Genomic DNA, 27,978 nt, shown 5'->3' with positions numbered 1-27,978 from the left:
CTGTCAAAATCCAATATGAAAGCAGAGTTGATTCCTTAAGTTGGGTGTGAGGAATCGTTAACCGGGGGCCTAATCAATCTGATTCGATGAGCCACAAGGATAGTGACACTCAATGTGAAAGCACGCGTTTCTGATTCATTGCATCAGCCGCCATACGGCCTGGTGGCAACCAAGACATGGAGGTCGCAAGAAACATCTGTGATTGACAGCTTTTTCAGCCACACATAGCTGAACGTGGTCACGCGCATAGGCCTCACAACCAGTGGATGGGAGCTGTGGGCGGACCCAAATCGTTTTGCAGCGATTTCTGCTGTGAAGAGCCGTACTGCGTCGGTTGGCAAAATCCTTTTTTTTTTTGGTCATTGAAATGTGAGTATTTTCTGTAATGATTGAGTTATGAAATGCGTAAATAATTCTTGCGAATTTTGCATACTGTTGGGATTTGTTTTAGGGACCGTGATAAGTGAATTTATGAAATTATGATGCGTTTGCCGGGGTGGCGCGGAGGTTCCGGCGGAGGGAAAGAAGAATACTAAAAAAATTAAAAAAAAGCACATGATATGCACTTAGTGGAATCACAGGTTAATCATTTTTAACATCACACACACATATACATATATATGTATAGCCGAGATATACACACATGACATATAATAATTAAGGGAATGAGGTAGTAAGCCGCACCCTGCACTATCATTACGTATGTGAGTGAGTGAGTGAGTCTGCTGTGTGTGGAGTTGAACAAGCTAAAACGGTCACGATGACTTAGAGTTCATTATCACCTGGTGTGTGTGTGTAACTGTATTGGAAGGACAAAATAAAATGAAACCTGTCCCAGTTCATTCATAACAGTAAATGGTAAAACATTTGATTTGGTATGAGAAGATAGCTCCTGGGTCATTTAGTATTATTTTTAAAATTTAAAAATAAAATTCTTATGTTATTGATGTTGTTTGTGCCAGTGTGGCCTAGATGACTTGCATATTGTTCCATTGGACTGTGTGTTGTATCTGTGATTTAGTCCCTTTCTGTCAGTGTGCACTATGTGACTATAATTATTACTGTGTCTATCTGTCCTACTTGTGTGTATTTGTGTAACTGTTTCTCTGAATGCAACTTATAGAATGGACACCTCGTTGACTGCTGCTGAAATCCGTGAGAAGTTCATTGACTTTTTCCGGCGACACGAGCACCAGTATGTCCACTCGTCTTCCACCGTCCCTTTGGATGACCCAACGCTACTCTTTGCCAATGCTGGCATGAACCAGGTGAGAACCTGTAGCAGCTTCTGGGATTTGACCATGAGTGTGTCTTTTTGTTGTCCTAGAGGCTGTAGGACCTGGGGGGAGGGGTTGTTTGTGGCTTTCACTGTGTCATGTGATTTGTCTTCATGCTAGTGAACAGGGGCCACAGCATGGGCTAATATTCCTTCTCACAGTAATTCACCCCAGGAAGCTCAGAGTTCAGTTGCTAATTAAAAAAAAACTAAAACATGTATGACAGTGTTGGTGTATTTGGTGACTTGCAGGATATCATGTTATGGGCATACAGAGATATGGAAATTTAGGAGCTGGATTTACCACCAGTTGATTTTCAGGTTGAAATGAAGGGAACCTGCTATTGAAGAACTGATTATATGATACTTATGCTGTACTTGTGGTGGATAATAAGATGTTCCAAGTGAATAAGTGTGATTTGTACACCCTTTTTTTTTTTTTTTTTTAAACTCAGGTTAATGTGTCAAATGGCTTGGGTTTGTATTTGGGTTTGGGGAGTCCCAGAGCAGTGATTCACCCCTTAGTTTTCTCTCCCACCATGCAGTTTAAGCCTATCTTCCTGAACACGATTGACCCCTCCCATCCTATGGCTCGGCTAAAGCGAGCAGCCAACACTCAGAAATGCATCCGTGCTGGGGGCAAGCACAACGATTTGGATGACGTAGGCAAGGATGTCTACCACCACACCTTCTTTGAGATGCTGGGATCCTGGTCCTTCGGAGACTATTTCAAGGTGAGACTGGTTGGGTGAGTTGTTCAGGTGTTGGGATGTAGAGGATTATGGGTAAAATGGGTGGTGTTGAGTAGTGGAGTTCAGGGCTAAAGTGACTTGTAAGGATGAGGATTTGAGTTTCAGCAGTAGTGCCTTTTTGTATGTGTTTCTGACAGAATAATTTTCCCTGAGACAAATTCCCCAACATGTTCACATGTGTTTGTATGAAGGCCCAATTGTGTTGATGTATAAGAATGTTCTCTCTTTGCTTGGGTCTGATCACATTTAGGATGATGGGATGGCTTGGTCACTTACATCCTCTCTGCTTCCCCTCCCCTCACATCTAGCATCTGGCCTGTGAGATGGCTCTGGAGCTGTTGACAAAGGAGTTTGGAATCCCTATTGAGCGGCTCTATGTCACTTACTTTGGAGGTGATGAAAAGGCCATGCTGGAGCCAGACCTGGAGTGTAGACAGATCTGGTTAGACCTGGGGTGAGTGAGCATGGAGGGACACTGGGGGCAGAGCCATTGTGCTTCATTGAGTGGGAAGAGCCTGTGACAGACCCTGTGTTTATTGGCAGTGTTTGGTGTATTTATCATGGTTTTGATTTCCACATATGTCAGTTGGATATCAATCTGCCTCTTCTCACCATATGTCTCTGAAGTCCATCCCTCTGTCAATCTGTCCTGCAGGATAGAGGAATGTCGCATCTTGCCTGGTAGCATGAAGGACAACTTCTGGGAAATGGGGGACACGGGTCCCTGTGGGCCCTGCAGCGAGATCCACTTTGATCGGATTGGGGGACGAGATGCCGCACATCTGGTTAACATGGACGACCCTAACGTTCTGGAGATTTGGAACCTGGTTTTCATTCAGTTCAATCGGTAACTGTCTCACTCATTGTCATGTATGCACACATACACCCACACTGCTTGGAATTGTCTAATGCCTCCGTTTTCATCTTTCATCAGGGAGTCAGAGACAGTGCTGAAACCCCTCCCCAAGAAGAGCATTGACACGGGGATGGGGTTGGAGCGTCTGGTCTCTGTACTACAGAACAAGATGTCCAATTACGACACGGACCTTTTTGTGCCGTACTTTGAAGCTATCCAGAAGGCAAGGCCCACTTCTCCCCGTGATCTCTCTTTGTATAAGAATCCCTCGATTTACAAATTCTTTATCTGAAATTTTTGTATAAGAGTTCTTGGCTTTTGATACCAAATTTCTAGTTTACGGAATGACAAATTACTATTATGAAATTTATCCAAAGCCTGTGCAAAGAAACATTTAAACTTGCATGACGGGGAGTGTTTTAGTGTACTGTTGTCTACTGGATGTAAGGAAAACACCATTCGTTTCCAAATCTTACTACTTAGTAAAATACCCATTTCTTACCTCATTAATTATTTGATAAAGTGATTCACATTGCTGCATCCAGATCTTTCAGTCTCTTGGTGTTTCAGAAATGACTGTTGCATTGTGGGAACTGTCAAGTCCACCATAGTGTCTGCTGGCTATATTGGATTTTTTATTTAGCTGATTTTAAGTCATGTCGGATGCAACAATGTTAAGATGCCTACAACAATTTACCCATTTATACAGCTGGATAATTTTACTGGAGCAGTTTGGGGAAGTACCTTGCTGAATGGTACTACAGTAGTATGTGACATTCAAACCAGCAACCATCAACTCTACAGAAACAGAGCTATAGCCCTTCAATACTGGAGTGCTGCCCCTGTGTGTATACATAGTTGAACAGAAAACCAATCTGGGGAGTTATGAGGGAATTGCTGGCTGCTAAGGTTGTTCTGTCTGATATAGTGTTGAGGAATTTCTGTGCTCTGTGAATACTACCATAAAGCTGCTGCAGCAAGTGCTAACAGCACAGTCAGGGCAGGTTGTAATATTATATAGGCATTTTATGGTGTGTTGTTGATGCTTGAGGATGTTGGTTTTGGATTTTTTGGGCTTGGGAGCATATTATTCTTTTTTCCTATTTAAAGTAACGGGAAATAGGTTCTCTGTATTTGGAAATGTGACGTACCCAACATTTTTTGGAACGGGTTAGTTTAGTAAATCGAGGGAGGCTTGTATTCCATTTGTCTGCTTGTCAGCCTTTGTGTGCCACATCCTGAAGCAGACTGTCGGGTGCAGGGAACAGGTTCCCGGCCATACACGGGGAAAGTTGGTGCGGAAGACACTGATGGCATAGACATGGCATACCGCGTCCTTGCAGACCATGCTCGTACCATCACCATTGCCCTCTCGGATGGGGGCCGCCCTGACAATACTGGCAGAGGGTGAGAGCACAGTGTATAGTGATGCATCTATGTTGTGAAGTTCGCTCTCTGTTTCTGGTAAAGTCTTAGGTGTAACTTTTCTTTGTCCCTGTGTGTACAGGTATGTGCTGAGACGCATCCTACGCCGTGCTGTGCGCTATGCACATGAGAAGCTAGGAGCACAGAGGGGCTTCTTCGCCTCCCTGGTGGACGTGGTGGTGGAGTCGCTGGTACAGAATCCTTTTCTTTTCATGCCTCTCTGTCTCTGACTTTCTGTCTTTGTCTCCACTTCTGCAATTATACACAACAGATTTCCCAATCTGATGTATTCCACCTTTACACTTTATCCTTTAAGGATGTGTATTTTGTTTACTTTGTTCCCATACAATAATATACAAGGAAAGATGTTCAACCCCTCATGCCAAAATCAAGGGGGCTGGACACAAACCAACTATGCCACCAATACTCCATCCCTCCCAAAACCCCACGTGCCCCTCTCCCCACCCCAATACAGCTCCCCTTAAAAATCAGCCCACATCATGGGCAGGCACCACCCTCCTTGCCAGGAGCCACCACGAGCACTTCGCTGGGGTTGTCAAGTGGGCAACTTCCTTCATCAGTGTTTCATTAAATTGAGCCCACGACACCTCCAGAAGGCTCAACGGCGAGATCTGGCGTCCCAGACCCACCCCCCTCCCTGCCCGTGGTGCCATCCCGGCGACTCTAGCCACCAAAGAACCTCCCACCCCAACCATACGTTAGCCACCAACATACCACATCAGCACATGGAGACGACAACAAGACTCACCATTTGATGTTCACATAAGCAAGTACTCCCCACTCAAGTCTGCTTCCCCCAAACATACTGCTGCCTCCTCATGCACAACCACATGACAAGTTTTTAATTGCTGCTCTTAACGACTGACCCCTGAAACCAAAATCCAACAGTAGTGACATGGTTGATTTTGCAACAAACCCTCTTGCACCAATCTTCACCGGGCTAATAAGGCTGGCAGTGCGTTGTTCCCTCACCTCACCAGCCAACTCAGTGTACTTCAGTTTCTTCCTCTCAAAGGCATCCTCCAATGCATCTTCGAAGGGTATCGTTAACTCAATGAAGTACACTACCCGTGCGCCCTCGGAGTACAGTACAATATCATGTCTCAGTGCCGTAATTGCAGTGCCTTTTTTACCTGTTTCCTGTCGCTTAATGAAGAATTGTACCATCTACCCAAGCTCTTAATTGGCCTTTGAGCCACTGATGGGATCTTCTCCCCATCAATCTGACAATTCTCCTGCAGTAACTTGCTTGTTAGGTTTAAATTTCAGTCCCGCCAGCTTTAGATTCCCATTTGGCTTTGTTAATAAGTGACAAGTACACGGGACGGTGGTAGTAGTAAGCACGGTCATATCATCCATATATGCTCTGATTGAAGGACAGTTCCTGCCTCCAGCCAGCCTCATACCCCCAACCACCCATTTCAAAGATCTTATTATCACCTCCATAGCCATGGTAAAAGTCAAAGGTGAAATTGTGCATCCGGCCAAAAAAATCACTTGGAGGTCTTTACCTTCCGTCTTGGCCTCCTTGATCTGGTGACAGATCATACTGCAATGTTCTAAACAGCCTGGAAACCCCGCAGTTCCTGTTTTCTGCACAGAATGTGTCAATTAAATTGTTTGCCAACAAATATGCAGACAACCTCTGCAGCACTACACTAAAAAATATATTTCATTCAACATTAAGAAGGCAAATTGACCTAAACTGCCCTATTTCTACTGCATCTTTCTCTTTGGGTATGAATACCTCTCTTGCTCTGTGCCACTCCTTTGGAATGATACCTTTTTTCCATACAACCACCATCTGCTTCCACAAAAATTTGACATCCGGGGCATCTTTGTAAACCCGATAAGGAACCCCACTGGGTCCTTGAGCAGATGCTGCTCCCTCGCATGCTGTACCACCTCTTGAACGTCTTTCAACCTCAGAGGACATGCATCCATTTGCACTATGATCTCCCCTAATGGAAGAATATCTGCAGGCACCTCAAAAACCCTCTCTCTTTCCCCATCGGTGTCCATTTCCAGCAGATAACTCATCTGCTCGTTTCCAAAGTCTTTTTATCTGTCTTCTTTCCCGAATCAATCTCTCAATTTCTATCTGCCGTCTTGACCTCTGCATACTCTGCATGCTTTTACACTTCTTCTCTAACACCCCAAATCTTTTCATTCCATAATCATATGTAATCTCACCTAACTGGTTTATCTTATGCTCAGCCATAACCTTTAACCCATCTAAGATCCCTCTCAAGTCATTGTTAACAGAGGTCCACTCCTTACAGTCAGTGACTCCTGGCCATCTTACCTTAGGTTTTTGTTCCCTATGCCTTTCCTTCCCTGCCTGTCTTGATATCGACTGCCCCACACCTTCCCCACGATCGATGCTGCCTTGTGCATTCGTGTTTGGTCTTGTCTCCTCTAAGACAGAGGTATTGAAGTCTTGTGGACTTTGGTGTGCAACCTGCCGCTGGACTTCACCCGACTTATTTGGACCACCCAGTAGGCTGTGGTGATCGAGGTGGGGCCCCTGCCTCGTCCCCCCCAAACACTTCTTCTTGCCTTAATGTATTCTTAGGCCTCTCACTGAACTCACCTTCCTCCAACCACAAATATACACCTGCAGCACCGATCCACCCCTACTTGGCATGGTTGTGTTCGTGCTTTTCCCCCTAGTCACCTAGTCAAGTTCTCACCAAGGTCTGAAACCATTATATCCACCGATGAGTCATATTCCACCCCTGTTCTTGCTGACTCTTGGGGTATTGATAACATTTGTATGTCTGTAGCTTAAACAGGGCGCACCTCCTGCTAATAAAAAACATAAGATACTGCCAACACGGGTTGCTAGCCCATGTCAGCCCCTAGTGGGGTCTGTTCTCTCCTGCCAGCAGTCTCTCCTTGCTGTCGCATGGCCTTTCCCATGCCGCCAGCTGCCCTATTCACAGCAGTCAATGCCACCTAATACTCCATCCCTCAAAAATACTTAAAACTTGATAAAAGCCAAACCCCCTTTCTCCTGCCACAGTTCAGAATACTGGGTCTTTTAAAATTGCACAGCTTTTATTATCTTCTCTTGTCTTCTGTCTGTCAACTTCTTCACTCTCCTTCTCTGAAGGGTGATGCATTCCCAGAGCTGAAGAAGGATCCAGACATGGTAAAGGACATTATCAATGACGAGGAGGTACAGTTCCTTAAAACCCTTAGCAGGGGACGTCGTATCCTGGACCGGAAGATTCAGAGTTTGGGAGACAGCCAAACCATCCCAGGTATGGTGGGTCTAAAATGCTTGACCGCAGATTTGTATAGTGGTCATTGGTGAAAATGTCATGAGAATTAATAAGGTTTGACTGAACTCTTCATGATATGAATGGAATGAATCAGGCAATGTTAAACTGTGCACTGAGAGCTTCTTTATTGGCGGTGAAGGGCTTCTAATGGGTAAAAATTTTTTTTTTTTTCCCCCCTCTGCCTTGTAAAAGGCACAAAATACAGTATTCATAAGTCATGATTATGACGACAGTATTCAAGCTACTCTCATTATTAGGTAATTGCATAATCAATCATGTACATTTATTTATTTATTTAGCAGATGCTTTTTTCCAAAGCAACTTACAACAGACACTACTATGTAGTGTTTTCAGCCCACACACCTTATTCACCAAGGTGACTTACACTGCTAGATCCCCCCCCCCCCCCCTTCTTCTCTCACGGATCAGAATGGATCACCAGCCCACTAAAGGTGTCTGGTTCCACACACTTTCCAGCTCGACAGGAAAAAATTTCTTCATTCATCATTTCCGATAATTAAAATCTTTATTCAATAAATAAATTAATCCTAAAAAACTGTCATTCCAATAATAAAATTTAAAAGAAAACAAAATCAATAATACCAACTAATATAAAGATTGTATGGCAGAACCTTTAAAACACTAAAAACATACTCCAAGTCTTAAAACCAAATGAATAATTAAAACCATAATGAATAATTAAAAGGAAACTTACCTGGTAACATTCACCACTCAAGAGGGGCGGTCCCCTGTCCTGTTCCCAGGGTGTTGGCATACACCTTTTCTGCCATTTTTGGGTGTTTCCCTTTTCACAGCATGTCTCCCCTATTAATGTTTTAGTGGGATGTGCAAATGATAAAATACATATGCAGAATTAGAAAATGTGCCCACACAACAAACTAATCTGCACTACACTAAACATGATGCATAAATAAATAAAAGAAACACACCACATGCATAGTCATTTATAAGTGACTACTTAAGTGCAATAAGTGCTATAAATTTTTAAAAATTATGCAAATTAAATAAAATGTGCCATCAAGGATTAGAAATCCTACACCTAATATAAAACACATAACACAACACTTGCAAAATACCGTAACCCTTGTTTTGGTGAGTATAAGTGCGAAAGGACATGTGTTAATATTGCAAATTCAATGCTAGTGCTTGAAAAATGGATTTTGGGACCTTAAAAGTGCTTAAATTTTACTCTTAAAAATATGTATGAACCCCGGCTCTTACTTTTGCCCCGCCTCTCCTTCCTGTCAGGTGACACAGCATGGCTGCTGTATGACACATATGGCTTCCCTCTGGACTTGACAGCGCTCATTGCTGAGGAGCGAGGCCTGGGTGTTAATATGCAAGGATTTGAGGAGGAGAGGAGGGCTGCCCAGGTAACCACCTGATAAAAGGAAGATTGGGAGTACTGTACAGTGGCAATGAGGAAGAGTGCTGTGTACCAGGGGAAACCCCACCACAGTTTGGTGCAATAAAACTAGTTTGTAGGGTTTCATTTCCCATTATTCGGAGCACAGTTTGTAATATTCCCAGTGAGCAAATCATGGTCTCTTTCAGCACCAAGAAATCATGGATAAATGAGCTTTAGGAAGCAGAAAAGGGTTAGCAAGATCCGCTAATGGTATTTAAACTAGTAAAGTTTAAAAAAAAAAAAAAAAAAAGAATTATTGTTAAATATTGAGTAGATTAAATGACGAGGAGTACATGCTACTGCTGATATTTGCTTTTTACCTATTAGTTTCCTTTGTACTTCTTGTGCTCTGCAATGCTTAAGTCAGTCGTGCTCCTTTACAATTAGCATTGTATTGCTGATTAAAGGATGTAAATGTCTTGAGCCACTGAGTGGGAGCCAAGGGAGTAGCCTGAAAAATGGGCTGTAGCCGTTGTTTCTGTCCCTCAGCTGAAGTCCCAGGGGAAGGGGTCTGGTGATGAAGACCACATCATGTTGGACATCTATTCCATTGAGGAGTTACGTAACAAGGGCCTGCCTGCAACAGATGATGCCCCCAAGTATGGTTACTATGTCAGCGATGATGGCAGTTACGGTGAGGACACATTGCACACACAAATGTACGAATCTGCATATGCAGAAATGTATTCATCCTTGATATGGTGCCCAATCTCCTCCTTGATGTTCCCTTCAGAGCTTGAGCAGGCCATGGGGACTGTTCTCGCCTTGCGACGGGAACGTGAATTCGTGGAGGAGGTAACGACAGGGCAGGAGTGTGGTGTACTGCTGGACAGGACATCCTTTTATGCAGAGCAAGGAGGTCAGACCTTCGATGAGGGCTACATGCTGAAGGAGAACGACTTTGCAGAGGATGTAAGAATGGGTAGAAGTAGTCAGGGCCTCTTACCTTAATGAGAAGAATGGTTTGTGAAGTTGAATATGGAATGTGATGATTTGCATAGACAAAACTGTTAGGAACTCTTAGTTAGACTTTTGTTTCCTTGAGCAGAAGATGGAGTTCACAGTGAAGAACACCCAGGTGCGAGGTGGTTTTGTTCTACATGTGGGGACCGTGTATGGTACACTGAGAGTGGGAGACTGTGTCACACTGCATGTTGATGAGGTATGTCATGATTCCACAATGTCCAACCTTTTCTTGGCCAGCAGTGTAAACTTGTGATAAATTTGCCTGCTGTTCCTGTTTGTGGAAATGGCCCCACCGACTGTGTCTTGTGGCACCTTGCAATTCTGATGGCAGGTCCTGTTCATGTTCTTCTGTCCCAGGCCCGGCGGCGACCTATCATGAGCAACCATACAGCCACCCATATTCTGAACTTTGCCCTCCGAAGTGTTTTGGGGGAGGCAGACCAGCGGGGGTCCCTGGTGGCACCTGACCGCCTCCGTTTTGACTTTACAGCCAAGGGGGCCATGAGCACAGTCGAGGTGCAGCGTACAGAGGAGATGGCCTGCACCATGATCCACGAAGCCAAGGTGAGGGTTTGAATGTTGGGGCCCTGGGTTATAGCCAGCTCTATAAACCATCATTTTAGGTGGAGAAAAAGGGCAATGATTCATAATTATGCTGCATAACTATTAATGTATATTTTGTAGCAGGAAGGGATTAATTCAGGCAGAAATTCTCTAGCTTCACCATCTAATTATCTCCCCCACTGTCCTTTGCTCCCCTGTGTTCTTCTCTCTGTCAATCCTTTTTTCTCTAGTCCGTCTATGCCATGGAAGTCCCTCTGGCAGCTGCCAAGGCCATCCAGGGCTTGCGTGCCGTGTTTGATGAGACATACCCTGACCCAGTCCGAGTGGTTTCTATCGGGGTTCCAGTGCCTGACCTGCTGGCTGATCCCAGTGGTCCTGCTGCTTCTCTCACCTCTGTTGAGTTCTGTGGAGGAACGTGAGTCCCACCTTGTGATGTGGTCTAGGCTACCGCATCTTTTGAGTTTATACCAGTTGACACCTCTTGATGCTGTTTTTAAATGTAGCCCTTCACACACTGATGAATGTTGTTTGATACTGAATTCAGCGCTTCACTCTCCAAGTTACTATCCTCAGGCTGGTTTTATTCATCAGTCTGCATGTCCTTCACTTTAGGATGTGCCACCTTTCAGGAAGTTGTCAGGTGTACAATGCCATATCGTGATCTCTGTTAAATTGATTCTAGACACCTGCGGAACTCTGCCCACGTCGGTCCTTTTGTCATTGTGTCTGAGGAGGCGATTGCCAAGGGCATCCGACGCATTGTTGCAGTAACAGGGGCAGAGGCACAGAAGGTGAGAGGTCACTGGGAAGGCTGCCATTCATACCCTGAGGAACCCTCAAGAGGAAAGTTCTTTTTTGCTTTTCATAGGACCCTGATCACGTGACTATACAGAGATTAAGGGCACTCGTCAGTTTCACAGATGGGTCTATCTACAGTATCCTGTAGGGTTAGAAATGCTGAGAATTACATGTTGTGTCCTGTTTTTCATGTTCAACCCTAAGGACCCTTTGTTAATATCTCTCCTGGCCAGGCCCAGAGGAAAGCTGATGCACTAAGACAGACTCTGGCTGCACTGGGGGGGAAGGTGGTGGCTCAGACTGCCCCCAATAAAGATGTGCAGAAGGAGATTGCTGATCTGACTGAGGTAAATAATCTCTGTGTTAAATGCTTCTGTTAAGCTTTTTCTGTGTCCTTGGCCTTGTGTGTGCATGAGATATTTCTTTCTTACTGCCATAGGCCCTGGGGACTGCAGCGATTTCACAGTGGCAAAAGGATGAAATGCGTGAAGCTCTCAAGGGGCTGAAGAAGACCATGGATGACCTGGACCGTGCCAGCAAGGCAGATGTTCAGAAGAGGGTGAGTATAAGGGGCACCAGGGCAGTGCTGGCCAACGCATAGTCCGTATTCCTGTGTTTTAACATGAAGGGCCAGGAGGCTGGACAGTCTGTGTGTGTCTGTGGGGGAGTAGGAATCACAGAGAAACTGAATTGCCTTTGCTTCTTTCTCAGGTGTTAGAGAAGACAAAGCAGCTGATTGACAGCAATCCCAACCAACCACTGATTGTTGTGGAGATGGAATCTGGAGCCTCTGCCAAGGTATAACAGCTGTTGAAACTGTTCTGTTGAAAGATCAGATCTGCTCTATCAGCACAGTACGCACTGTATCTCTCAGTATCTCCACACCTCATAACTACTCCACATCGTTATGCCTGTAGACACACCTCGCCTTTCCTCCCTTTACATTTACTATCATTATCTCTCCTCCGCCCACTGCTTTATTGTTTTGATTATTCTCCCCTAGGCCCTGAATGAGTCTCTGAAACTACTGAAAGCTCACTCCCCCCACACAGCAGCCATGCTGTTTGCTGTGGATAATGATGCTGGCAAGATCATCTGTCTCTGTCAGGTGCCTCAGGTATTCCTCTCCTGCCTTGTATGTACATTGACAAGCTATAAAGTGAATGTGCCCAGTTTAGTTAGGTTATCATTACTTAATTGTTTTATCTCTTGCTTTCTTACATCAGGAGGTGGTGGACAAGGGTCTGAAGGCCAGTGACTGGGTGCAAGAAGTGTGCCCGGTGCTAGATGGCAAAGGTGGTGGTAAAGACACCTCTGCCCAGGCTACAGGAAAGAACACTCAGAGCATACAGGAGGCACTGAAGTTGGCTCAAGACTTTGCCTCCCTCAGACTACAGAATTAACCTCCAGATGAGGAGAAGAAGGTGACTGGTTCTGACTGTGAATAAAGAGCCCTTCAGAAAAAGCGCATGAGTCCCCTGCCAAGTGCCCAGGTTCCCCAGCTGTGTCAGCTCCTGACAGAGACATTCCAGCAGTATCTTGTAAAGGGAGATTTACTTGTTTTATAGGAAGTAAGCTCTCTGAGGATTCTTGTTGCATGCTGTCATTATGATCTCCAGTGAGGTTCTGTCTGCTGCTATGCACACACACGCGCACACACACGAGGTAGGGCCATGTGGTACCTATTTGCCTGTTAAAGCCCCACCCCCAGTTCTCTAAATGGGTAAGGAATAGTTGGGGAATGGGTGTCGTCCTGTCAAACCACACCTGTCTATTTCTGTTTGCGGTCTTTACTCCAGTGGAAAGTCCGTCTCCTCCAGTACCCATCCTGTTTCCAACCATACCGGTGCATACCATCAGCACTGGTTTGCCTGTTGCTTGACTGCTCCAGGCCTTGCAAATACAGCCAGTAAAAGCCACATGAGAGGCAGCTGACATGCTACTAGTTGTACTGTAGTGTTTGTATTGAGACTAAGCCATCCACCATTTGTGTAACATTTGGACAAAAAACAATGATGAGCCCTGCTGATTGCTGTCTCCATGGAATGACCGTTAGTACCATTCTCTCCCAGTTAGTTTTAACTGCAGCCTCTTGTGGGAGAATTTCTGCTCTGTTCAATAAAGTTACAATTAACTTGCACCATCTTTCCATGTGTGTGTTACTGAAGCTGTGTGTGTCTTAAAGCAGCGCAGGGTATATCAGGACTACAACTGATCTTTGTGAGCGAAGGAAGGATATCTCCATCTTGAAATATAGGTGAAAGAGTTGTGCTTCCATAGAAGATCTCAGCTTCCATCTAGGTGACCAACTGTGCTGGGTGACATCTTGTTTTGTCTTTGGTATGGTGACAAAGTTCTCCCAAAACCAGACTGCTCACATTTTCACCCATCAGGAACTGAGCCCATAGGGTTTGCTAGTTGTTCATTATTCATGTTCAGCTTGTGTTTAGTGTTGCTGTATAAAACTTGCCAGTTTTACACAGAAAAATATAAATGAATTTGTTAGGTCCTGTTGTTGATGCAGCTTTTGTTAGGATAAGGAGCCCAGGAGATTACTCAGAACTTATTCCCAGCTGGTGCTGTGTTGTAGATTTGGAAATGGAGCAGAAAGCAGAGTGACTTGAAGACTAATCACAGGTCATGGAGAGGGTGGAGCAGTAACTGGAATCGGTCATAAGCTTGAAATGGAGAGTGCGGAGCTGGAGATCTAGTGCATATATTGTAACAAGTAGCACAAAAACAGAATACCGAGTGGTGTCTGTGTGGCAGGTAGCACTGCTGCCTCATAGTCCCTAAGATGTTCATCCATAAGGTTGAATCCAGCTCAGTCTGTGTGGAGTTTGCATGCTTTCTCCGGGTTTCTTTCTATAATCCAAAGGTATGTGATCTTAATTGGCTAAACTGAATTGCCCTTATTGTGTCAGAGTGTGGCTACTCTGAAATGGACTGACATACTGTCTAGGGTGCATCCCCCAACCTTGTGCCCACTGATTCCAGGATAGGCTCTGGATCCTCACAACCCCAAGCAGGACAAATGTTCAGTGTGAGTGAGTAAGTGAAGTATGCAGGCCGGTCAGAGGGTCCATGAACATATCGTTCCTCGGCAGCAAGAAATAGAACCAAATTCCCCTTCTCTATGATTATGTAAAAAGAGGAAACACTGCCCCACCCTGTGTCTTTTCACATGCAGGAACTACTTCCCCGGAGCATACAGTCTATGCTGCAGAGATATGGAGAGCAGAGTGTGTGAGCAGGGTATGAAGAGAGACTACACTGAAGTGTGTGTAAGGAACCATGGTAATGCCAGTACACACAGCACCCACAAGTATAGAGATCAAGTTGGTAGAGAGGGCACTGGAGATCCACAGCAGTCTTGAAGGGTACAAGAACAAAGCTGATGTTGGCTTCCAGGTTCCTGGAGCTCTCGGTACATGAAGTGGTGTGTCTTTCGGCTGCCGGTATCATCTTCATAGCCAGTGGTGGGAGCCTTGTTTATCCTGAGAGAGGGGCACACACACATAGAAACGCAAACCTCAACAGACTGACTCTATGCACTAAGACACAACAGCCCTGCACTCCTGTTATCCAACTCATAATGAAGTCCTGCCTGTCAATGGTGCACCTGTAGTCAGACCGATGCAGGTTCTCCAAGCTGCTCACGACTGCACAGCAGTGACAGCAGCTCGGGTTCTACAAACTAAAGGAGGAGCATTCAGGGATCATTAAGAAGAGGATCAGCAGCATCTGGTGCGTGTTGTTTTGAACTGAAGCTGCAGCATCTGCATGGGAGTGACAGAGAGTATGTGGCAGGAAGCTGAACCGGGGCACAGAAACAACAACAGGAAGCAGAAGGCATGCAGGAAAAACGAGAACAAAAGAGCAATTCCCAAGATGAAAAAGACACTCTAGCATAATATCACAGTGAAATATATCTAGTGCAGTACTGCAGAGAGTTTACTGTAACTGGCACAGTACTGTGGTATTTACTCAAGTGCAACACTGCAATGACTTTACCACAGTAACATGGTAACCTTAGTGTATTACTGCAGGTGGTTTATTGTAAATGAAACAGTACCACAGAAATGTACTGTAACTAGTGTAATTCTGTGATGAGTTTAAAACAGTGGTGAGTTTTATTAGTGCAGTACTGCAGGGAGTTTAATTAGCATAGTTCTTCAGTGGGATTAATGGATACAGTACTTGCATCAGTTTAACCAGTGCAGTGTTTAGCACAGTTCTGTGGTGAATTTATTCTAAGTAGTGCAGTACTGCAGGGAGTTTATTAGATGCACCACAGCTGACACTTCTCCAAAGCAACTTGCAGTGTTAAGCTACTTAAAATTATTTTCCCATTTATACAACCGGATGATTTTACTGAAGCAATGTAGGGCAAGTGCCTTGCTTAGGGTTGCTACAACTGCAGGGAGGATTTAAACCTGCAACACTGAGCCCAAAGGCAGAAGCTCTAACTCCTACACTGCTACCAAATAGCCAAGTACAGTGTTTAATTTTAGTACTGCACCTTACTCAAAGTAGTGTAGTGTAGCTGGGTACTGGGTATATCGAACCCTGTGCGTGTCCTCCAAGCTTGGTGGCTCCAGATACAGCAGTTTGGTGTCCCCTTGCAGCAGCAGGATGATGAGCAGCAAGGTAAGCCAGCACCACGCAGAGCTGCAAAGAGCAATGTGCCCATTACTCCAGCAGCCCTGCCCCATGTTCTTTGTGCCATGGCCAGTATCAAATTGACCCCACTCTGCCTTCCTGTGGTTGACACCGAGATTCGGTACAACAGGAGCTCCAAAGCCAGCACCTATGAAATGGGACCATGGTCACACAGGCCAGCCAGCTGATGTGCAGTTGCTTACGCTTACTTTTACATTTCATTAATTTATTTAGCGGGGGAGCGGTGGCTCAGTGGGTTGGACCAGGTCCTGCTCCCCAGTGGGTCTGGGTTTTGAGTCCCGCTTGGGGTACCTTGCGACAGACTGGCGTCCTGTCCTGGGTGTGTCCCCTACGCCCTCTGTTGCTGGGTTACGCTCCGGCTCCCTGCGACCCCGTATGGAACAAGTGGTTCAGACAGTGTGTGTGTATTTAGCAGAGCTTTCCTCCAAAGCGACATACATCTCAGAAAAAATGCGAATTTGTGCATTACATTGGAAAGAGACATAGCTGCAGATATGTAATTCTGAAGCAAACCTAGTTTGTTACTTTCCACTTGATACACCAATGTTCATCGCTCAGGTAGGTGAACAAAATGCAGGATAGATGAATCCTGATAACCTTCCTACATTTTTTTTTTTTTTTTAAGGTTCACAAATATTTACATATAATACAGGAGTAGCAGCTGTGTAAAAGCTTATCTGGGGATGATCATAAAGTTACGATGCATGAACATTTACACTCGACATGAGCTAGCGAGATCTTGGGCAAAGTTAGTCCAGAAAAGGTGAGTTTTCAGACCTTTCTTGAATGTAGACAGTTTCAACAGTTCTGAGTGAGAGGGGGAGGTCATTCCACGACAATGGAGCCAGAACCAAGAACCTCTGTGCTTTACTTTTTGTGCGCGGGACCGCCAAGCGAGCAGAAGTAGATGAGCAAAGGGGTCTGGTTGGGGTGTATGCATCACTTTGGTGCCTGCAAGACACAAATCAGAGCTAGAAATCAAGGAGCCGATGGTCTTTAGGCTTACCCTGATGGCACTTGCAGGCCTTCAAGAGTGGGAGAAGGGAAGTGATGGAGGCAATGTGTTCTCAGCCCACGTTTTCACAATGTTGTACAAGTCTGCAGCATTATGCTAACTTAAAACTGTACAATCATCTCCCACTGCTGTTCCACAGTGATCAGCTCTTCGGTCACTGCACTGCTGAGGCCAATCCTCGTGTCCTCTCACCGCAAAATATTTCATATTATAGGTGTGCATATTTTCATATACTATTTCTATTACCCCGTCCTGGGTGTGTCCCCTCCCCCTCCGGCCTTGCGCCCTGTGTTACCGGGTAGGCTCCGGTTCCCCGTGACCCCGTATGGGACAAGCGGTTCAGACAGTGTGTGTGTGTATTTCTATTATTGACGGAGTCTCTCTTCCCTCATGTGTTTTTATCTGTAGATCTCCACACCTCTACTGCAGACATCCTCCCCACCCATTCCCTGACAGTATTGATGGGAGTTACTAACAGTACTGTTCTTCAATGTAGCGCGCTGTGCGCGTGAGCTAGCGATATCCTCACATTTTTCATGAATGTAATTGTAACATAGAAAACACCACTCATTGCCAACCCCCCCACCCCCCAGCACAAGGCCTCTATCTAAGAAACAAACAGGCCTTACAGGGTGTTCAGTAGTAATATAATTGTTTTCACAACATGCACACCTTCACCCTATTGACACACTTGTGTGTTCTGCGCTAGCATGCCTCCACACACGCTTGCGAAAAAGTGCTTCCTGAGGGGAGGAGTTTCGTGTCTCTGCTGCTTGTCTCACCATCTGTGTCTCATTTCAACTGTGTCTGATTACAGTGGGAAGAAAAGGGGCTCCGAGTTTTGTTTTCTGGAGAAGACGATCCTCTGAGAACAGTAAGTTCACAGTTCTTACCTCCATATGATAATCAGAAACCGCAGTTTACACTCATGTGAGATGTAACTTTGCTGAGAACTTCTTTTTCTTGAAATCAATAGCTTATTGCAAATTGAACAGTGTTGTGGTGTTTTGGTCTTTGTGCTCTCACAGACATTTGATTTATTCACTTATCTGATGCTTTTCTCCAAAGCGACTAACAGTAATAAGCTACTTGCACTGATTTACCCATTTACAGCAGGATACTGTACTTTTACTATTAGTTAAGGTAAGTAGTACGCTAAATCAAGGACACTACAGCAAGGGCCGGGTGGGATTCGAACGAATTTTAATGCAAGATAGTGACAAAGGTGAGCGGTCTGCAAAAATAAATATTGTAGAAATTCCTGCCTCTTCAGAGTTGGTTCAAAACCCATTCCTTACACTGTCCCCTCGAGCAAGATATTGGTGTGGGAACTGAGGAGGGTCTTTTAAAGGGTGAGTGATCAATCAGGTGCAGGAGCATCATCGGGTGCTGTCGGTTGTATTGTGGGTGTGGACGTGACATCTGCTTAGTGTATTTACAACTTTTTGTTTTTCTTTGTAAGTCACTTATACCACTAAGTCACAATCAATGAAAAAACTATTTATAGGTTGAATTTCTTTATAGGTTAGGATCTATAAAAATCTCAAGCATACCTGTAATAAATTAAAAAATACATTGTAAGACTTTTTGTTTTAATACAGATTGAAAGTATGTGAACTCCTCATGGTCATTATTCTTGTATTAAATAAAAAAAAGTCTTAAACTTATCAAATGAATAAATGATTATGTACTCATTGTACTTATCTGCTTGGTTTAACAATGCACTTTGGGTTTGCTTATTTTTGCACCTGCACTACTTCCATGTTTCTATTGCATGCATGATTTCCTCTAAAGCAACATATCGAATTGCTCATTATGCACCTGTTATGTCACATGAGAAAGACTGATTTTTGTTAAATAATGATATCATGGTAAAACTAAGAGGCACTAGGGGGTTAATTCTTTGAAGCACCACTGTATTTTTTATTAATGTTGAGGTATGGATAAAATTAAAACGAATTTAAAATGAGTGAATTTAAAAACCAGAAACTCCCTTTCAGTGCTGATTGTTGACCATGCACTGACCACACACCCTTAAATGCATGCAATGTTTTTACCTTGCTGTTGATAACTGTGTGGTGGCTCAGTGGGTTGGACCATAGTCCTGCTTTCTAGTAGGTCTGGGGTTCGAGTCCTGCTTGGGGTGCCTTGTGACGGACTGGCATCCCGTCCTGGGTGTGTTCCCTCCCCCTCTGGCCTTACACCCTGTGTTACCGGGTAGGCTCTGGTTCCCCGTGACCCCATATGGGACAAGTGGTTCTGAAAGTGTGTGTGTGTGTTGATAACTGGCACTCAGGAACACCAGAAACAACATCCAAACATTGTGAAAAGTGCTCTCTACTGTCACCTTTGAGCTCAGAATAAACACAAGTCCCATTCACTCCACTGCACACAGAAATTTTGAAGCAAAAGAAATGTAGTTAGAAACAAAGAAATAGATTGGACAATCTTTGTGACTTTGATAATGCACTACTGTTCCATCTGTAACAGAAGAAGCCAGTGTTCAAAGCATGTTAACATCATAGTGCAGAGTGATCAAGCCCAGATACTGAGAAATGGATTTCCTATGGAGAACCTCTGAAGACCACGTTGTGTAGTGCAATACAGTAATTGGCTTCAACCACCCACCTGTTTCACTCGAGCAGCTTGTTGTCTCTGCTTGGTCTGGAGCAAGAATGATGAGAATATTTCTGTTGGTTCTTCAATGTCTCCTCTACCCCGTGTCCAGAGCATGGATTTGGAAATCCACTGCAAAGAGTTCAACAACTGGCACTACTGGCTGGTTCCTGCGGTCAGTAACCAACCGTCCTTGTTTCAGTGGGTTGTGTGTCTTCTAGGGTGGACCTTATTGTCTGTGTTACAGTGTCCATTTTATTTGTGGTTCAATTTGTCCTATAACAAAAGTTTGCTGTTTTTGAGCTTCAACATTTTAACAAGTCCAAAAAGTTGTACTAACAAGAGTGCAGTAATACACTGTGTTCTTCCTGCAGGCAGTCTACACTGTTTTGGTGTCTTTCTTGCAAAAACGCAAGACACAATGTGTCCTGGATTACAAACTCTCTTTAAATCAACGCTTCGGAATGCCATTGTGAGTTAAGAACTTAGCGAAGTTTTTTTACCCTTTAAATCCTAGTGTAATAGCCAGTGTGAAGCCCACTGACTAACTGTTAATAACTAGGATGAAGCCCACTGACTAACTGTAATAACCAGTGCGAAGCCCACTGACTGTGTGATAACCAGTGTGAAGCCCACTGAATAACTGTAACAACTATAGTGAAGTCCACCGACTAGCTGTGTAATAAACAGTGTGAAGCCACTTGATGAACTGTGTCCCCACAGGCCCTTCAAGCTTCTCAGCACCCACAGTAACCGCTGGGGTTTCGCTCTGGCCTTTGGTGCTATTGCCAATGTGCTACTTCACACAACTGTAGAGGTGATTAGGTGCCTTCACTTCACTCCTAATGTTTGGGCTGAAGGTGCGATTTCCCCTTGTTCCTGATCCATATTGTGCCGGTTAAGTAATCTCTTTTGACTGACTTGCTTCTGCTTTCCTCGTTTTGACTCCTGACACAGTGTTGGTGCTCCTCCTGATGTCTGTGGAGGTGGCAGTCATCCACTACCCTATGTTCATCTGCATGTCTGTGGAGAACAAGGCTGTGGGCAGCTTCCTGGGCTTAATATACTCCCTGGCCTGGTGAGAAAGGAATCTTCTACTGTAACAAGTGAACCTTGGTGATACCATCCATTGCTCGTACTTATTGTTATTCTCTGCAGGTTCCTCTACCAAGTGCTGTTGACGTCCAGCCTCCAAACTGAGGTGTGGATTGTGGTGCACTTCACCTCAGTGGCTTTGACAGTGTGCAGTTTGTTCCATACAATAAAGAGCTTTTCTTTGGCACTCTGAGAAACTTACCTTCTCAGTATCTCACAGATTCCCCACATAGAGTCATCCAGACCCCCCCCAGTGCCCAGCCTCATCTGCTGCTCCTTACTGGTGCTGCGTTACTTTTACAGTTTCTTCAAAGAGGTGTGCATGTGTCAGACTCACAGGTCTGATGACCAGGTACAGAACCAGGCTTTTAGAGGTAGTTGTTGTCATCATCATCATCATCACCACCACCACCATCACCATCATGCTCTAGTTCACAGTTGTTAAGCTCAGAGTTCTAAATGATATGTTGGCTTCCGTACCTCCTGTTACAGAGTCACAGGTGCGAGATTCCGCTCCACAACATAAAGTATGTGAAGTGTTTACTGCAGCCCAGCAGCCCAGTGTGAGTACTGAGTGTGTGTTTATGTGTTTTTGTGTTTGTATACGTGAGGTTGACTGCAGACATCCCCCCTTCCCCTCCAACAGGGTGAAGCCTTTGTTTTTCAGGCTGCTGTATGACTGGGACCCCTGCTTCTGCTTCCCTGCTGGGATGATCACTATGGCTGTGCTATCCCTTATAGGAGTTTACACTGTGAGTTCCTTCTCACACACACAGAGCATTTTCACTCAGTTTGCACAGAGATTTCATCTTGCTTTGCTCTGTTACAGATATTAATGAAATTCTTGCTGTGGAATAACTACATCAAAGACTGGTTCCAAGGTATGATCCCTGTGATGTGTGTTTGTCAAACTGACTGTGGGGAAGCAGATGTGTGTAGTGTATCCACAACCCTGCTATGTGTACAAAGATGTGAAAATGATTAACTTAGTTCAGCAGTGAGGCAATTTTGATCATACTAGTAATCTTCTCATATTTTGTTTTAATGGATTTCAGGGGCAAATTTTGATGAACATTTCCATATATTTGGAGTCATTGCTGTGTTACTGACTGCCATAGTGTCTGTCTATCACATCTTCACCATCATGGTCAAGTACAGGTGAGTATCTGTGGATACGCACACTGACACACACACTGAGGTATGAACATCTCGCACACTCTGCTCTCTCACTCCTTCTTAGAGCTCAGATGAAGAGGCTTTACAAAGGTGACCGCACAGGTTTGCCCAAAAAATTTCCAGCCACAGATGATATCATGGTGAGGCAAAATGCTAGAGTATGTATACTCTGTTTGCATTTTAAAACAACCTTTGTTGATATGTTTGTGTGACTGCGAGTGTTGACAAGCAGCATGGTGGAGAACATGTCTGATCTACAGTTTGGTTTCCTTCTCTTAGGTGAGGAGCATCGCATACATCGGCACCCAGGTTGCTGCTCTCATGTCCAGTGAGTCATTTGTACCATGGGCAGCAGCTCCATTCACCTCAAAAGGACCTGAAGGAGCCTGATGGTCCTTCAATAGGTGATGCAGTCTTGGCTTGTGGTGAGACCTTCACTTGTGTCCCCACAGGTGTGGCTGTGATCTATTTACTCTTCCTCGCTGGTGTGGTTGCCTTTTATTGGATCATTGTTGTTCCTCTGCAGCAAAAAAGGGCTCATGAAGTCTACACACTACTAGGAAATATACTGTAAGTTCACAGTTTTCCCCTACCATATTTCAAATTTTAACAGAGAGGAACAGGAAGTGCTGTATCTACTGGTTGATAATGTTCATATTGTTACACCACATGGTCTTTCTTCTATCAGTATTATACTTTGTCACTGGCTCCACAGTCACCATGTCTCAGTGGAAATTCAAATCAATTTGATTCAGTTTTATAGAGTGCTCTTCTCATATAGTGACAGATTGTTAAGCAAATGATCTGAAAACATAATACAAATGCTGACAAAAGCTGGCTATAAATTAAATTTATAGAATAAGTATATTAATCATTAACGCTGGGTGGAAGTGAGCCAGTTTGTCATGGAGGAAAGGAACAAAAACTCCCAACCGAAAGGCAAGAGAGAAAAAAGCGCCAGTGGTTACCCACTCCTTCTGGACATTCTAAACAGAAAAATATACACACACACACACACACACACACACACACACACACACACACACACACATTTTCAGAACCGCTTGTCCCATACAGGGTCACGGGGAACCAGAGCCTAACCCGGCAACACAGGGCGCAAGGCTGGAGGGGGAGGGGACACACCCAGGACGGGACACCAGTCCATCACAAGGCACCCCAAGCAGGACTCAAACCCCAGACCCACCGGAGAGCAGGACTGCGGTCCAACCCACTGCGCCACCGCACCCCCCCGGAAAAATATACTTAAACATTTCTTCATAACATTACTACAGTTGGCAGATGCTAATAAATTTGTCAACTGATGTCCCAGTTCACATATTCATAATTCCTCAACTAGAATTAAAACCCAGAACTGCTCTTAACCTTTATATTCCTCTAGATCTTTTAATGAATAAGTCTTACATTCTTGCCACTGGTTTGGATGTTTGCACCTTCAGAGCATACAGCCAGTTGGTTTATAAATTAATAACTTGTTTCATGTTCATTTTCTTTGCAAAAATGGAAAATGCTATATATGGAAAATTTTGATTAGCCTGTAATTTGCATATTTTTTGCTTAATCCAATCCTGAGTATTAATAATGTTTCCAAGCAATAGCCAGTACCACAAGAAAAGTAGGGGCCATGGAATTAAGTTTTGTGGAACACCTCTTGAGTACTCAAAGACTGTATGCAGAGCAGCGCTGTTTGGGTTGTAACAGAGATTGTGATTTATTAAAGATAAGGGTATAGAGTAAATTTCTGCTCAACAACCATTTGCTCAGCAGTCCTTCTAGATCATCTCTACAGCCTTTCTTACATTGCCTCTATTATCATAGTGCAGTATTTATTGTCAGAATAGCTGATGGAGGGTTGGTCTTTGGGTTGAGGGTTTATCCATCCTGTCTCTCATCATCTGTTTTGTTCCTTCAGGGGCAACATCATCCCACTGGTGGCTTTGTTCCTCATACTGAAGGCCACAATGTACCGTTTCTTCCTACAGGAGAAGCTGTCCCAGAGGGACCAACAAAAGCCTCTTGCCTTAAAAAACCTGTAAGTATTGTGAAAAATGTGTCATCTCACCTCTTCCTCATGTCTGTCTTCTCTGGCATCTTCTAGCTTTCTCTTGCTACCCTCATTCTCTCTGTTCCCTCCAGACGTGCTTTGGAGAACTTGAGGTACTTCAGCTTGTTTTACTATGTGATTACCGGGATAGTGAAGACAGGGGGCAGTCTCCTGATTAGAATCATCCTAGGTTGTCTGACCATGGGCCGCATTGACCGCACAGCTATTCCCTCCGGGCTGCCAAGGTTCCTGGATTCCAGTGAGTCTTTCATATAGTTTTACTACATACTGTGTCCCATTTTTGCTAGGAGCACCTGCTGTATCTGCTGCAGGACTACATGTCCCATGATCACCTCTCAGGGGATGTGTGTGTATGTGTTTTCACACAGGATATTGGTGCTGGGTGTCTATGCTGTTGGTGAATTCCACTCATACCAACCCTACTGCTCTCACCTTCTGTCACCTGATGCTCTGCTCGCGTTTCACCTTTGACCCTGAGTCTGACTGGATTGTGTTGCCAGGAGCAGCAGGTACCACTCAGTATAGATCTCAGTGTGGTGAATGGGCTGCTGCTTCTCGTCTTATCACCCTTGTTGCCTGTTTCCTTGCAGTGTCCTTGGCCCGGCGCCGCTGGTGGCTCTGCTACACACTGGTGAGAAACCCCAGGCTGGTGTTCCATCGCAGGCCAGAGACCCCGCCCATAGAAGAGTTGTCCCCCATAAGTCCTCATTCTGTGGTTGCTACAAGCCCTCTGCTGCACATATGAGGCCTCCTGCCCCTGCTACTGCCCCCTGATACACAGACTGCACGTCCTTAAATGTCTCCAGTCTGGGTTATGGATGGTGCAGGAACACCAGGGCGAGCCTCTGGACTGATCCATGGTTTCACTGTCTCTCTCTCTCTCCCTCTCTCTCTCAGATACACACACACACACACACACACACACACACACACACACAAAATCCTGTAATAGGATTATTGCTATTTGTACCTTTGTACGTTCTGCTTCCCATTTTTTCAGCGTGTTTTTATACTGGTGCTGCAGTTGTGTGCAGCTGAAGAATGGATCCACTGAAGAGCTGCACACACATACACACGTGGACCATGGCTCCTGTACTCTGCTGGCAGGTGGCTGCAGTAGGACTGGTTAGCTCTGGTTCTGCACACTGTCCTCGAGCTGGAGAACTCAGCTTCATCCTCTGGATGGTCCAGCTGTCCTGTTCCAACCTCTCAGTGTTGCTCACCTGTGGCACACTCTCAGGTCATAGTGCTCAAGGATACAGAAGACCCCGGGGGAAAGTCCATACCTTGTCCAAGATGTTCTTCCTCTTCCTCAGTTATGGCACAGTGTCCTCTTTGGACTCTCCTACAACCCAGACAGGGATCCCTATGGATAGGGGTTAATAGTTAATTTCAAGACCTCCTGGGACATTGTCCATCTGGCTTGTTCTCCTTTGCCTCTACTGGACACTTTGGTTCATCTGTTATGGTAGGACCACGCTGGACATGTGTTCCTAACCTGCAGCTCTGTCCTGTTGTTCTGTTCAGCATGTTTTCTTCTGTTTGACACACAGTTTTTGTGTCCTGTTTTCTGTAGTGTGTAATAAAGCACTGCACTCATGGGATATGTGTGTGTCCGCTGCTTGTGGCTCATTCCAGGTGGTGTAGTGCAGATGCTGTATAGCCACACACCTCATTCCAGTGTACAGCCACAGAGGATGGATGGACCTTCACACCACTGTGCACAGTCCATACATGTGATTCATTGTGTGTCCTCTTAGCATCCGCAGCTTCTCTCCACTTCTGGGGACATGAGACGGAGGGAGTAGATCACACTCTTCGCTATGAGGCTAGTGTGTTTCTGAAGAGCAAAGGCCAGGCATTCCACAGCTTCAGACTTGTGCCTCAACGTGTCATGTGTGCTCGGACAGGCTGGAGCAAAGCATTTTGGGAATGCGCAACGGGACTGGGTGGAGTGAAAGCGCTTTGTTTGTATTCAAGCGGTGTGGTGAAAACATTAGTCAGAAGAAAGCCGACTGGCACTTACCACACTGCTAGCCAGAAACACTGTGTGTGTGTGTGTGTGTGTGTGTGTGTGTGTGTGTGTGTGTGTGTGTGTGTTCCAACTGCGAGGAACTAGTTTTGGAACTCCCTGGTTTTCTGCATATAATTATCACATCCCCCTCCCCTTCCTTTCTCTCACTCTCTCTCACACGCACAAAGTAACATGGTTTGAAACAGTGCCCTTCTGAAAGCTATGTACCTTTGGTAGCGTTTGTCAGGCAATGCGGGCTTTGTGTTGGTGCTCTATGTGATCTGTAGCACTAGGGGTGCTACTGTCTGCTAAACCCAGGACAGGACAGGACAGGATAATGCTTTATTTATCCCTGAAAAGAAATTCACATGCAGCAGCTTAAGACAAAACATATCAACAAAATACAATTACACCAGATAAGGCAACTAATAACTGATTTGTTACTTTCTAGAATGCCCAGGAGGGGTGGGCAATCACTGGCCCGTGGACCCCCAGAGGTTTTTTTTCCCTCCCTCAACCTTCAGTTGGGAGTTTTTGTTCCTTTCCCCAGTGGCCAGTAGGTATACTTATAGCTCTATAATAAATTCTTCATTATGGTAGCCATTAGTTGACTGTCTTTGTTTGTATCAATTTTTCTTGCTGCATGCCTATGTTAAAGCGCTCTGTGTCACTGTGTGAGAAGAGCGCTCTATAAAAAATAAAAATAATAAATAAAACAAAAAAATGACAAAATCAACATTTATGAACTACAGTTGTACAGTGGTGAGCTAATAGAATCTTGACTGGGATTATGGAGGCTAGGGCAGTTGGTAATGAAAGACCCAAGAGCACATTTTTGTGCACCAGAACTGAACGATCTGGTGACTGAAGGTGCTCATAGTAATGAATTTGAACAGAGGTGTGAGACATTGCCTGTAGTGGACTGTAAATTCCTCCTCCTCCTGGGGGTGTGCGACATTGTCCATAATTGACTGTAATATCATCCTCATCCTGGGAATGTGAGACATTGTCCATTATGGACTGTATCTTCCTCTTCATTCTAGGGGTGTATGACATTGTCCATGATAGGCTTTGACTTCTTGCTCATCCTGTGCTTTGCCACTGCCTCCACTGGGTTGGGTGTCAGACCCATAACAGAACCTGCCTTCTTCACCAGCTTGTTGAGTCTGTGGGTTTCACCAGCAGAGATGTTTCCCCCCCTCCAGCATACAACAGCACAGAACACGACACTGCTGACTGCAGTCTGGTAGAACGTGGAATTTTCCTGCGCTTGTTAAAGTTCTGAGGTTCTGAGGTGGTCTGTACCACTAGGGGAGCTACTGAGCACTGTCTTTGGATGCCGCAGTGTGAAAAGAGGGATGCAACAAGTTGGAAATGTCTCCCAGTCCAAAGCAGTGGCAAACACAGTGGAGCTCAACACAGGACCAGGTGAGTGTCCAGTCCTCAAAACAGGTACCACCTCATGCCACTAGGGGGCAGAGCAGTATTGCATCACATCCTTGGCACATTTCACTAGCACCGGGGGAAGGTAATAAGCTGAACACAGGGTGGGTCTTTGTTGCCCTCCCTCAGGAACACAGCCAGGCAACATGTAGCAAAAAACAGCTGAGGGCAAAACACTGAATTCAGTGTCGAACCAAGGAGAAATGGTCCTGTACTCAGAAAACCACTGTTGAGAGGAATCTAACATGTAAGAGTCATGTAGCTCCTCCCTGTGAAGCTACCCTGAGATGCCTCTGGCACATACATACACACAAACATTGTGCACAAGGCACAGAGAAGACACACCCATATGCAGAATGGGACACAAAGACCTCCCCCTAGAGGTTGGGGAGGGAGGTGCAGAGGACCTCAGCCATGACACAACTATGGAGATGAGGCTTTCTCTGTGCTCTGGAGTCCTGCGTGTTGACCACGAACAG

At 45.0% G+C, this 27,978-nt stretch overlaps 2 protein-coding genes across 2 annotated transcripts; both read left to right on the top strand.

Moving 5' to 3' along the window:
• Nucleotides 1-286: 286 nt before the first annotated feature.
• On the top strand, nucleotides 287-13,511 carry LOC108933993 (alanine--tRNA ligase, cytoplasmic-like). The gene is made up of 21 exons (XM_018751454.2): nucleotides 287-369; nucleotides 1,124-1,268; nucleotides 1,822-2,010; nucleotides 2,337-2,482; nucleotides 2,684-2,875; nucleotides 2,963-3,107; nucleotides 4,146-4,291; nucleotides 4,392-4,500; nucleotides 7,446-7,596; nucleotides 8,887-9,011; nucleotides 9,536-9,680; nucleotides 9,780-9,958; nucleotides 10,095-10,208; nucleotides 10,370-10,576; nucleotides 10,807-10,991; nucleotides 11,259-11,367; nucleotides 11,608-11,721; nucleotides 11,814-11,933; nucleotides 12,086-12,172; nucleotides 12,378-12,491; nucleotides 12,601-13,511. Exons 2-21 carry the CDS (start codon nucleotides 1,125-1,127, stop codon nucleotides 12,775-12,777), a joined length of 2,898 nt encoding a protein of 965 aa, XP_018606970.1. The 5' UTR covers nucleotides 287-369; nucleotide 1,124; the 3' UTR covers nucleotides 12,778-13,511.
• Nucleotides 13,512-17,883: 4,372 nt separating this feature from the next.
• LOC108933952 (stimulated by retinoic acid gene 6 protein-like) lies at nucleotides 17,884-25,639 on the top strand. Its single transcript, XM_018751388.2, has 18 exons — nucleotides 17,884-17,946; nucleotides 19,801-19,863; nucleotides 20,063-20,160; nucleotides 20,412-20,548; nucleotides 20,646-20,766; nucleotides 20,847-20,889; nucleotides 21,004-21,135; nucleotides 21,276-21,346; nucleotides 21,430-21,535; nucleotides 21,613-21,664; nucleotides 21,839-21,941; nucleotides 22,024-22,099; nucleotides 22,239-22,287; nucleotides 22,412-22,529; nucleotides 23,890-24,009; nucleotides 24,114-24,280; nucleotides 24,411-24,551; nucleotides 24,633-25,639. The coding sequence occupies exons 2-18, from the start codon at nucleotides 19,804-19,806 to the stop codon at nucleotides 24,785-24,787; spliced, it is 1,749 nt and encodes a 582-aa protein (XP_018606904.1). The 5' UTR covers nucleotides 17,884-17,946; nucleotides 19,801-19,803; the 3' UTR covers nucleotides 24,788-25,639.
• The last annotated feature ends 2,339 nt before the right edge of the window (nucleotides 25,640-27,978 follow it).

Source organism: Scleropages formosus, chromosome 1, assembly GCF_900964775.1.
Source record: "Scleropages formosus chromosome 1, fSclFor1.1, whole genome shotgun sequence".
Classification (NCBI taxonomy): domain Eukaryota; kingdom Metazoa; phylum Chordata; class Actinopteri; order Osteoglossiformes; family Osteoglossidae; genus Scleropages; species Scleropages formosus.
This window is presented reverse-complemented; position numbering and strand designations above follow the sequence as displayed.

What these genes read in the sequence shown, in the direction of transcription:
- LOC108933993 (XM_018751454.2), top strand. Translation starts at nt 1,125, where the DNA reads ATGGACACCTCGTTGACTGCTGCTGAAATCCGTGAGAAGTTCATTGAC. An exon ending in CCTGACAATACTGGCAGAGG is followed by an intron (nt 4,292 to 4,391) that starts GTGAGAGCACAG and finishes CTGTGTGTACAG; the next exon opens with GTATGTGCTGAGACGCATCC. An exon ending in CCATGATCCACGAAGCCAAG is followed by an intron (nt 10,577 to 10,806) that starts GTGAGGGTTTGA and finishes TTTTTTCTCTAG; the next exon opens with TCCGTCTATGCCATGGAAGT.
- LOC108933952 (XM_018751388.2), top strand. Translation starts at nt 19,804, where the DNA reads ATGGATTTGGAAATCCACTGCAAAGAGTTCAACAACTGGCACTACTGG. An exon ending in CAACGCTTCGGAATGCCATT is followed by an intron (nt 20,161 to 20,411) that starts GTGAGTTAAGAA and finishes GTGTCCCCACAG; the next exon opens with GCCCTTCAAGCTTCTCAGCA. An exon ending in ACACTACTAGGAAATATACT is followed by an intron (nt 22,530 to 23,889) that starts GTAAGTTCACAG and finishes TTGTTCCTTCAG; the next exon opens with GGGCAACATCATCCCACTGG.